The sequence below is a fragment of the Acomys minous genome (genome assembly GCF_964271855.1).
Source record: "Acomys minous genome assembly, chromosome: 8".
Lineage (NCBI taxonomy): Eukaryota > Metazoa > Chordata > Mammalia > Rodentia > Muridae > Acomys > Acomys minous.
The window spans coordinates 33,976,590-33,987,073 of record NC_140489.1 but is presented as its reverse complement, the minus strand read 5'-3'; the positions used below and the strand labels follow the sequence as shown (position 1 = coordinate 33,987,073).

General features: G+C 50.0%; 1 protein-coding gene across 3 annotated transcripts in view; it reads right to left on the bottom strand.

Moving 5' to 3' along the window:
• Nucleotides 1-5,464: 5,464 nt before the first annotated feature.
• ZFYVE1 (zinc finger FYVE-type containing 1) overlaps nucleotides 5,465-10,484 on the bottom strand; it is a 53,864-nt gene continuing 48,844 nt past the window's right edge. For all 3 annotated transcript variants that reach the window (XM_084792073.1, XM_084792074.1, XM_084792075.1), the window contains 5 exons: nucleotides 10,305-10,422; nucleotides 7,663-7,833; nucleotides 6,939-7,119; nucleotides 6,294-6,407; nucleotides 5,465-5,702 (listed from right to left, as the gene is read on the bottom strand). In XM_084792073.1, the coding sequence (XP_084648199.1) occupies nucleotides 5,470-5,702; nucleotides 6,294-6,407; nucleotides 6,939-7,119; nucleotides 7,663-7,833; nucleotides 10,305-10,422 (817 nt within the window). In that variant the 3' untranslated portion in view covers nucleotides 5,465-5,469. The remainder of the gene's footprint in view (nucleotides 5,703-6,293; nucleotides 6,408-6,938; nucleotides 7,120-7,662; nucleotides 7,834-10,304; nucleotides 10,423-10,484) is intronic.

The following is a 10,484-nucleotide window of genomic DNA, read 5'->3' as shown; positions in this document are numbered from 1 at the left end:
TCCTATTGAGTCCCATCTTCATTCATCAGCAAAGCAGACTGCAGTAAAGACTGGCTGCTCTCAGCAGGAAGAGCCCTGGTCAGTGCAGCAGTCCCAGGAAGAGCTATATGTCCCTTAAGGCAGCTGGGATGCAGGGGGAAGGCAGACCATGCCTTTGTATCTGACAATTCAGGACCAGGTTTGACGCCATTCTACACAGCTTTCTCAAACAGTCCCAGAGGGTCCCAGATTCTTTTGTTTTTCAAGACAGGGTTTCTCTGTGTAACAGCTCTGGCTGTCCTGGAGCGTGCTCTGTAGTCCAGGCTGGCCTCGAACTCGCAGAGATCCACCTGCCTCTGCCTCTCAAGTGCTGGGATTAAAGGTGTGCGCCACCACTGCCTGGTCCCAGATTCTTTAGTCACCATGCACAGTTGCTGAGGCTCTGAACAGCCCTGAACACAGCGTCTTACAGACTAAAAATTTGGCTTTGACCTTTAGTAATGTTGGAGATGAGTTTATGAAATGTTAGTGTTAAAAAGCTTACAAACCAGTCAAGTAAAAAGTGTGTGATGTTTCTGGTTCATACTTTGTAGTGTCCCATTCCCAACCCTAGCCCACTCCTGAGAGGGTTTCTATATTGTCCTTGCTGTCCTGGAACTCACTCTAGCCTAGGCTAGCCTCAAGCTCAGATCAACCTGCTTCTGCCTCCACAGTGCTGGGACTGCACCATCATGCCCTGCCTGATTCAAGTCTTTTTTTTTTTCCAGATTTTTTTTAATAAATAATTTTTTCCTTTTATTTATTTTTCAGAGCGCAGGGCCTTGGTGCTTGCTAGGCAAGTGCTCTACCACTGAGCTAAATCTCCAACCCCAATTCAAATCTTCATCCCTGGGCTTTCCCAAGGAAATCCCTACTTGAGGAAAAGAAACCTGAATACCTTAGATTGCCCTCCCACGAACGCTGCTCTGCCCATGCTCTAGGAGGCTGCCCTCGGGACTCTCCATCCTCCCTGTACAGAGCAGTGGAGGGGGTTCAGTCCTGGCTCCAGAGGCCATGGCCCTTACTGGAACACAGTTCTCTGGGTTCTAATGACTTCTGCTTGTCAAACACACTCCTGTTAGCCAGGGTGCTGCCCAGTTAAGCAATTACCATGAGTATTCATCCCTCTCCCCCAACCAGGGCTCTAATAACACTTACTCAGAGACACAAATCCTTAAAATGAATGAGATTACCACATATCTATTTTTGGTATCTCACATTTTGTTTGCTCTTCACAATTCATAAAGGAGTCAGGGAATAAATAGTAACATAATTATCTGTGTCACCTTACAGATGAAGCAGCCAGGGGCCCTGCTCAGTGGTTTATTATGTGTTTGACAAGCACGAGCCCTAGCTTCAGGTGAAAGGCTGTTATAATACCAGTGTCCTTCCTCATCAAGAGGCCATAACCTGAGCAAAGACAAGGATGACAAGCCACAGCAGCCTGGGAAATACAGATTCTTTTAGGTGTGAACTGTCAGGATAAAGTAGCCACTTAAAACATGGCAATGGCTAAGATAACTCAGCACCAAGCACTGTATGTTCTGTTGATTACAAACATCTGCTGGCTCTTGTCACATGTAGTGCCTAGGTCTATGACAAGTACATGGGAATGTGGCACAGACGCCTAACAAGGGCGGATTATAAACAGTAACTGAAACTAGTTCCGCTCATGAGAATACACACTGCAAGCACAGACTGAGTTTTCTCCGGGAAGATGAATCTAAAGCTGGAAATACAAATGCGGTTGCACAACTACCATGTCAACATTTCCCCCAGGTCCTGGAAGCCTAGCTGTGTTCCCATCTACAATAACCTAAGCCAGTGGCTGGCAAAGAGAAGCATCGCTGCAGTCACATGCCACGAACCTCAAAAACAATGGCAAAGGGGAGACCGCTCAGCCCTCCTCATATTAATGGACACTGGCTTTTCAAGTTTTCCTCTTAAGAAAAAGGTACCAACTGACCTTATCAAGAAATGCAGAAAGCCAGGCGTGGTGGCACACGCCTTTAATCCCAGCACTCGGGAGGTAGAGGCAGGCAGATCGCTGTGAGTTTGAGGCCAGCCTGGTCTACAAAGGGAGTCCAGGACAGCCAAGGCTACACAGAGAAACCCTGTCTCGAAAAAAACAAAAACAAAACAAAACAAAAAAAAAAAGGCAGAAAAGCTGTGGTGCCTTGAAGGGCTTGGCGCTGACACCTGGTGCCTTTGCACTTCTGAAACAGAGCCCACATGCAGCTGTAAAACCATGAACACCTTTCAGGCTGTCGGAGAACACAGGCACACGTAATGCCTGGCAGTGCAACAGCAAACAAAATGGCTTTTCCAGGTCCCAATAAGCCAACCAGCTGAGCAACCCAAGAGACGTGGAAGAATCCACCTGGCACTGCGCAGGAGACCACCTGGCCACCACTGAGGCCTCTCTCATGTTGAGCAACTATCTACCCGTAAGCTAGTTGTGTGCAGCTATTTAAAGCCTGTGTGAAGCACCAGGTGTGGAAGTGACCTGTGATGCTGGAGAGTTATCTGTGAGGAGAGGGACAGGGTGTTCCCTGGAGTACAACCATGCTGTTTCTTAATCCAGGTGCTGGCTGGATTTGTGGCATCCAGCTGGAGAAAATTAACCAAGCTGGTATGTTTGACAGTTGAAGTTTCTTCAGGTCTCTTCCACCCTGCGTTTGGCTAGCTTTCCCCTCAGCTGAGGCTGGGATGCTGTTGGGTTTTGGCCAAGAGCAGAGTCTTTTGACACCAGTACACTTCCTTTCCTGTGCTGGTCTAAGTAGCATGAAAAAAAAAAAGCCTTGTAGATTTTCTTGTGAGATTTCTGTAAGAGGAGCCTGGAATGGGGCAGGATGGAGGTGGGGAGGTGGCTAGAAATGTCCTCAGCACATGGTTAAGAGGATTCACTCTAGTGCCCTAGCAATGACAGACCAAAAGAGTCTCAACCAGGCTCTTCTCACCTCTCCTCCACAAACCCCCACAAAATAAAGGAAGAGGAGAAAGGACAGGAGAAAATAAAAGATGAAGGGAAAGGAAAGCTGCAGCCCCGAGAGTGTCAGCCACAGAGACTGGGAGATGACAGGTGAGGAGGTGGAATTGCAGGCTTGGGGTGCACCGAGGTGGTGGACACATGCCTAGGTCATGGAGGGCCTCCAGAGGCCCAGCAGCACAGGTAGCTTCTCCCTGCCCCCACAGATCACTGACACTCATCTGTGTGCAATATCCAAGCTGCACATCAGGAGAAATGGCCAGACTACATTATGACACAACGGCAGAGGGAAGCTGGACCAAAACAGCTGCTACCAAGTTACAAACTACCAAGCCCAGCAGGCTCGCCACATTTGGCAGGACTGCAGCTACCCCTCACGACAGCGTTTGAGGAAGGACGGCAGTATGGTGAGAACTCAGCGGAGCCTCTGGTCACTGCTAAGACCACCATCACCTTCTCTAAGCAAAGGAACCTTCACAGCAATCATAAAGAGCTGGTCCCACTTGGCAAACTGAGCTGGGGCACGCTGGATACTTAGCTGGGAAACGAGCATGAGGGCTGCTGTTCAGTTGGTGGAGTGTCCGCCTGATATGCAGAAGGCCGGGGTTTGATCCCCAACACCACTGTAAAGCAGGCATGGTGGTGCATACCTGTGATCCGAGCACTTGGAAGGCGGAGGCAAGGATGATCAGATGTTCAAGTTTGAGCCTGGAATACATGAAACTGATGGGGGTGGGGTGGGGGGACGACATGAGCCTGCCAACCATTAGGAGGCTGGTTAACAGACACCCCAAGCTTAGTGTGGTGGCACACTCTCGAAGGCCCAGGTACTTAAGGAAGCTGAGGCAGAAAGGTAACTTTGCTCTTGAGTTTAAGACCAGCCTAACATATAACCAGACTTTCCATCTTAGGTGTATGTGTATACAACACATGGACCTATATGCTAAAGAAACAAGCTGAAGTATTATTATATGTAAAATATATGCAGACATGCCTCTCTTGACCTCTGCTCTGCTAGCCACCAGCTATGTTCCTGTCAACTGGAAAGGAAATTCAAGAGCAAAAAAGAGCCAACACAGCCATGTTCAGCAGGAAGATTCCTTTATGGTGGTGAATGGATGATACAGTTCTAGAACAGGACCTCCGGAGGCAGAAAAACAGGCCTAAGAAGGACCAATCCATTCCAGGGCTCACGTCACCAGATACACACCAAGAATGACTGCCCACATACTTCCCCGAGGTTCCACCCACCCACTCAATCAATAGTGATGTTGCTTTAATTCTTTTTTGGCCACTGAAGATAAACTCCGCCCTGACAGGAGTTCAGCACAACAGTCTTTCCAGTCATGATCGATGATGTCCAAGCTCTTGTTGAGAAACGTTTGCTCATTTGGTTTCTCTTGCAAGAGCCAGAGATAATTTTTCCTTATGATCCGTTGAAATATTTATATATTTTTTAATATATTTTTTAAAAACACAACTAACAGTCCATTCTGTGCTGTTTCCCTGGAAGGTTCCTCATGCTCACCCCTCCCCCTCTAATAGACAGAGGGTTGTATGTATGGGAACAAAGAATAAGACACTTTGAGCAATAAAAATCCTAGTGTGAACTCAGAAGCAGAATGGCCTTCAGGGGCAGAGGGGAGGCGTCAGGCTCTGAGGCATTGGGAGCAGGGTGTGGCCTTCTAGGAAAGCCTAGTAGAGACAGAAGCATCAAGGAGCAGATACCTTGCTGGGGGAGACCTACTTCTTTCTGGGACCCCCCCAACTGCAGCAGCCACAAGCACCTGCGTTTTAAATTGTATGTCTCAAGACTTTACCCCTGGGACCCTCTACATATAGCAGTGGCTTACCCGCCAAGCCGATCTCTGCCTAAAACAGGCTGCAACCAAGAACCAGGATTCACCCTGGGAGAGCTTGGTGGAACCTCCTGGCTGCTTCAAGCAGGAGAAGGTTCAGACCCAGGTAGCCATCCAGGCAGCCGGGGAGTAGAAAGGGGAAAGAGGCAAGAGAGGTGCTGCCAAGCTCTGGGAGAAGCAGCAAAAAGTGACTGAACCTGGCTCGCTTCAGGAGGAAACTGGCTCCCAGTGCCATCTTATCCCTGTGTTGGGGACACACTAGGGATGTCGTCAAAGCACAAGCATCTTGATCACTCCAAATCCCCTCTAGATGGATATATGGAGATTAGAAAGACGTATTATTTTTAACTGGAGTAAAGGCAATGGGCTGGGGTCCATTCCACTTTACTGAGAGCTGCTCAGCCCCGGGCCCTGAGGTGGTTCATGCCTTCAGGTCTAGCGCCAGGCTGACCTCCACTGAGGCGAAGTGGCCCGGGGACGTGAGAGGAGAGCACACACACCACACACCACAACAGGTGACCAGGAGGAGGGCCTACCTCAGTGAGACTGTTTCTAACCCTGAGAACCTAAGGAATTGTGAAGGAGTCGGAGAGGGAGGTGGGGTTAAAGGTCACCGGGCTTTTTATTGCAGTTGAAGCAGACTCGGACCGGATGGTCCCAGCCACGAGAGGGGACGGCCCTCCGGTCATGGGAGCACTCATCACAGAAGCCCTGTCCACAGGCTCGGCAGTGGTGCTTGGAGAGCTTGACGCTGAACTCTTTTCGGCAGTTATGGCAGTGCAGAATCTCATGGTCAGGCACCCAGTAGGCTGGCCTGGCGGCATCTTTCACCAGGCCTACACAAGGGAAGGAACGTGAAAGGTCAGGAGACTGGAACCCTGCCCCCGAGTCCCTCTGACACTTTTTGGGTTGCCATCCCAGCTGCACACAGAACCATTACTGGGCCACGTTTCTCTGTTTATGAGACATACAGCACAGGGTGGCCTCAGACCCTGTGCTTCTCGTCTTCCTGCCTCTGCTTCCTCAGTACTGGGATTAGAGGTGTGTACCACGGCATCCTAGTAGAGCAGCGCCTGGGCCTTGAGGAATGCTACCCAGACAATCTACCACCTGAGACACCTTGCCAGCCCTCCGCCAGGGCTTTGTGTGGAAGTCAGAGGGAACTTGTGGAGTCTTCACTTTTTCCACCCTTATTGCATGGGTTCCAGGGGGAGAACTCAGGGTGCCACAGATGGAAGGGTGGCCTCCAGGAATAAAGCAGATGCTACTAAAGGATTGAGCACAAAAAAGCAAATGTAATCCTTTCTTTCATTCCTTGCTACCAAACTCAATCCACTAAGCAAGCCAGTCAGAGAGACCATCTAGGGTACCCTGAGACCCCTCATGCTACCCCCGTTACCCCCAATACAGGCACCGGCCAGGCTCACCTAGTGGTATGTCAATAGCTGTCACCACGGCTCCCAAGGTGTTCTGCACGGCTTCCCCCACCTTCCGGGCAATGAGCGTTCCTCCTTCATCATCTGCCTGTGCCTCGGTCACATCTGTGGACAGGAACAAGGAATAGCTGTTGCCTCTCAGTAGTAGGTTTTTTGAGACAGCGTTTCTCTGTGTAGCCTTGGCTGTCCTGGACTCTCTTTGTAGACCAGGCTGGCCTCGAACTCACAGCGATCCACCTGCCTCTGCCTCGTGAGCCACCACATCCAGCCCCGCCTTATTTTTAAAGTCAAGCGGACTGATGCTGGGAGCAAGGCTTAGAACTTTCAAGGGATCATGGAGGACTCAATGAAGCTTACGCCTGGCTTTCTAGAGCTCACCAGCTATACGCAGATGTTTTTCTCTCAGAAGCAAAACTGAGCTCAGAGCTCAGGCAAGGCCAGGCCAGGTTCAACCCTGCCTCCCGCATTTGCACCCCAAGGCTCAGCAGTATAAGCCTATGCTAACCAGGAGCTCAGGGGATGGTGAGCCTCAGCGAGAGGTGCAACCACTCTCAGTCAAGGCAGTGAGGCGCCAGCGCCCAGTACTCAGTGGGCACTCTCCACTGCCACCCTCGCAGCTTCTGAGCCCCACATTACCTAACTGCACATTCCTGGCATCGTAGCAGTTGTCACACACACGGACAGGCGCCGGTCCCCAGCCCCGCTCAGGCACTGGGCGAGTCTTGGATGAGCAGCTATCGCAGAAGCCCTCACCGCAGGCCCGGCAGTGATGCTTGGTGTCGTTGTCCTTGAAGGATGTTGCACACTGGTTGCAGCTCTGTTCCAAGTCCAAAAACAAACAGAGAATCAGGGGTCCTACACGCCTGTTCAGCTGGGAAGTGGTCATTACCCGGGGGCAACCACAAACTCCTCAAGGTGGGATCCAGCTCAGTCAGGCCAAGCTTTCTAATAGGAACAACCCCTGACAGGAGAGGAGAGGGCAGGGTGTTCCCTGTTCAGGTGTTTGGGCAGAAACTAATTCCAGGTTGTGGGTACCCTAGAGAACTGTGGCTCAAGGCAAGAATGACCTCAAAAGGCTCCTTCCTCCAAACTCTGTCGCTGTGATTCTGACATCTAAGCAGTATTAACTGGCTCGCACAGGTCCAGAAATACAATCTACCACAGAGGAAATATTCACAGACACAAAAGGAACTCCAGAAGCAAAGCAGCAGCCTAACGCTGCACCCTCCCAAGGCTCTCAGTGGTCACTCTGGGGGGCAGGGGGAATGTTTGTGCCTCCCTCTGGAACTGGCTTAGCACCAGGCAACATGGGATAAGCAGGTGGTCTACGTCAGGACTCAAGAGGACTACTGCATCATACCAGAATCTGGGAGTTGGGCCTCCAGTAGGCAGGGGCAATCTGGTCCGTTAGCCAAGACGTCACAGCCTTCGTGGGTCCAAGGCTAAGCTCCGACACTGACTGAGCCATAAAGTTCATCCCATCTAACAGACGTTGGGCAGCATTGTTGTTGTCCTTCAGAAAAGCATCAGTCTGCAAAGAAAACACGTTAATCCCTGAGTGCAGGGAGGAAGAAGAGACCGATATCTGGGGCCAACTTGGAACTGTAAACCACCAGGTGGAGCAGAACAGAGACAGGCAGGCAATCTCCCTAGCTGCTCTCCAGGATCACATGCACCAGTCAGAACCAATGTATTCACTTCCGGGTCACCATGCTGTAGAGCTGCTTAACTCATGACTAACCCTGCCCTGAAGTACAGAAGGTGATACGTCATACAGGAAGCCCACAGCGAGCTCAGTTGTGAGTCCTCCTTCCCAGTTCCTCTCACACATGCAAACCTCTAAGAATCCTGCTTCTCTAAGCGCAGGAGCTATACACGTGCATCCAAACCCTGCTGGACTGTGGACTCTGAGAGTAGTGGCCTGCCTTTTCCCAAGTATCTGGCTCAATCCTGGACACGCAGTACTTTTAACAAAATATGCTAAAATAATGAGCAAGCAGGGAGACACACAGAGCACAAGGTGTTCTGGCTTCAGGGACTAGGAGGACTGCAGCCGAGGTGGTGTTTTCATGAGGCAGAAACTAAAGGCTTCACTTACTCTCTTGCTTTTCAAGGCCATGCTAAATCCTTGAGATAGGACAGCCTACACCACCAAGGCCATCACATCAAGGAGGGGGGCTCCAAAAAAGATAGCACACAACAGTAACAAATTTTAGAAGCCCAAGAAGTTCAATGAAGAGAGGGGGGTAAGCAGGAAATCCTCAGCTCTATCTGCCTGCAGTGTGGAAGGGACTATGGGATGCTGGTCCCCTCTGAGTCCCAGCCTCGAGGTAAACTGGTTCCCCCATTACACACTCCCATCATGATGTACTATTTTACTACAGTCCCAAGCGACCAGCACACTGGTCATGGCTAGAAGCCTCCAAAAACTACAAACCCAAAGAAAACTTTCTTCTTTTTATGTTGGCCATCTTGGGTATGCATGGCTGAGTGTGCTGGTGCATGCTTTTAATCCCAGCACTCGGAGACAGAGGCAGGCAGATGGCTGTGAGTTCAAGCCAGCCTGGTCTACTAAGTAAGTCTAGGACAGCCAAGACTACACAGAGAAACCTTGTCTCAAAAACAAAAACAAAACCATCTTAGGTATGTGTTATGTAACAGAAAGCTGACCAATGTAACTATTGGGCTGAATGGTCTGCCTGAGTTTAAATAACACACCTGTCATAATTATCCAGCAAGGGGAACAACAGACAGTAAAATATTGCCCTCTGTGAAAAGTAGCTGTGTTGTATTTGTTATGGTTTATGAGTAACTCCAAAGACAGACAGTGATTTGATTTTTATCCTGGGATAGGGCCTTTCTAATGGGACCCCAAGCTGGACTCAAAACTCCTGGGCTCCCTGGGCGGTAGTGGCACATACCTTTAATCCCAGCACTTGGGAGGCAGAGGCAGGCAGATCACTGTGAGTTCAAGGCCAGCCTGGTCTACAAAGTGAGTCCAGGACAGCCAAGGCTACACAGAGAACCCCTGTCTTTAAAAAAAAAAAAAAAAAAAAAAGCACCTCCTAGGCTCAAACCATTCTCCTGTCTCAGCCTCTCAAGGAGCTTAGAACAGAGGCACACTACCATGAGCAGCTGTGAGCAATGACCTAGTTGTCCAATGACCCCAGATTCACCAGCCAAAGTAAACAATGGTAAGAGAAGCCTACAGTATTCCGACCTCTAAGCTGAACCATGCATGGGGCACACTGTCATGTCAGCACTTGGGACATGAGGCCAGGAGGATCACAAGCTTGAGGCCAGCCTGGCAGTACAGGAAGGCTCCACTTCAAAATTAACCCTCCACTTTTTAGAATGTACTTCACTGAAACGTCCTGCTCTGGAAGGTGGCTCAGCAGATAAAGGTGTTACTGCCAAACCTGAGAACATGAGGCCAATTCCTAGGACTCACATGGTAGGAAGGGCAGGAAAATGGTAAGCTGAACTGTAGCACTGAGGCAAACAAACTATCATGAGAAAGAGGCAGGGGAAATGGCATGTAAAATATAATTGAGCAAAGAATGCTAGGGCAAGCCTATAGTCTCAGCTACTCAGAAGGCTCAGGCAGGGAAAATAACTGAGTCCAGGAGCTCACGGCCAGCCTGAGCATCACAGCGAGGCTCCACCTCTGCATAAATACATTAACAGCAAGTATGTCTATAAAAAAATGTACATATGCATATGGAAAATGAGTACGAGCATACAAGATGAAGTCTTCTTGCTGGTGGAGAAGACAGACTCATTTTCAGCTATTCCTTCAAGTTTGCGTCCCTATCACTCACACAGTGAAGAACTGAGAGAGAAGGGCTGGGAGGGAACGGGCTCCACAGAGCATCTTCCTAAACCACTCAAGGGTGAAGCTCATGCCTTCCCTACTGGCAGCAAGCTCCACCTCTCCAGACACAAACACACGGCAACTGAACAGGGCACGAGACAGGAGGGAATCGGATGAGCAGCTCTTACTCCGGGCCACACATGTACAATCTCGGTCCGCACCACCGTATCCACAGGATCTTGGTTCCCAAACCAGTACTGCCGGCTCCGATAGACCACACCACAGTTAGGGCATTCGATCACGTACCTACAGGGGGGCAAGTCAGCAAGTCAACTGGTTACTCTGCCAGGTGCAACAAAACAAACACC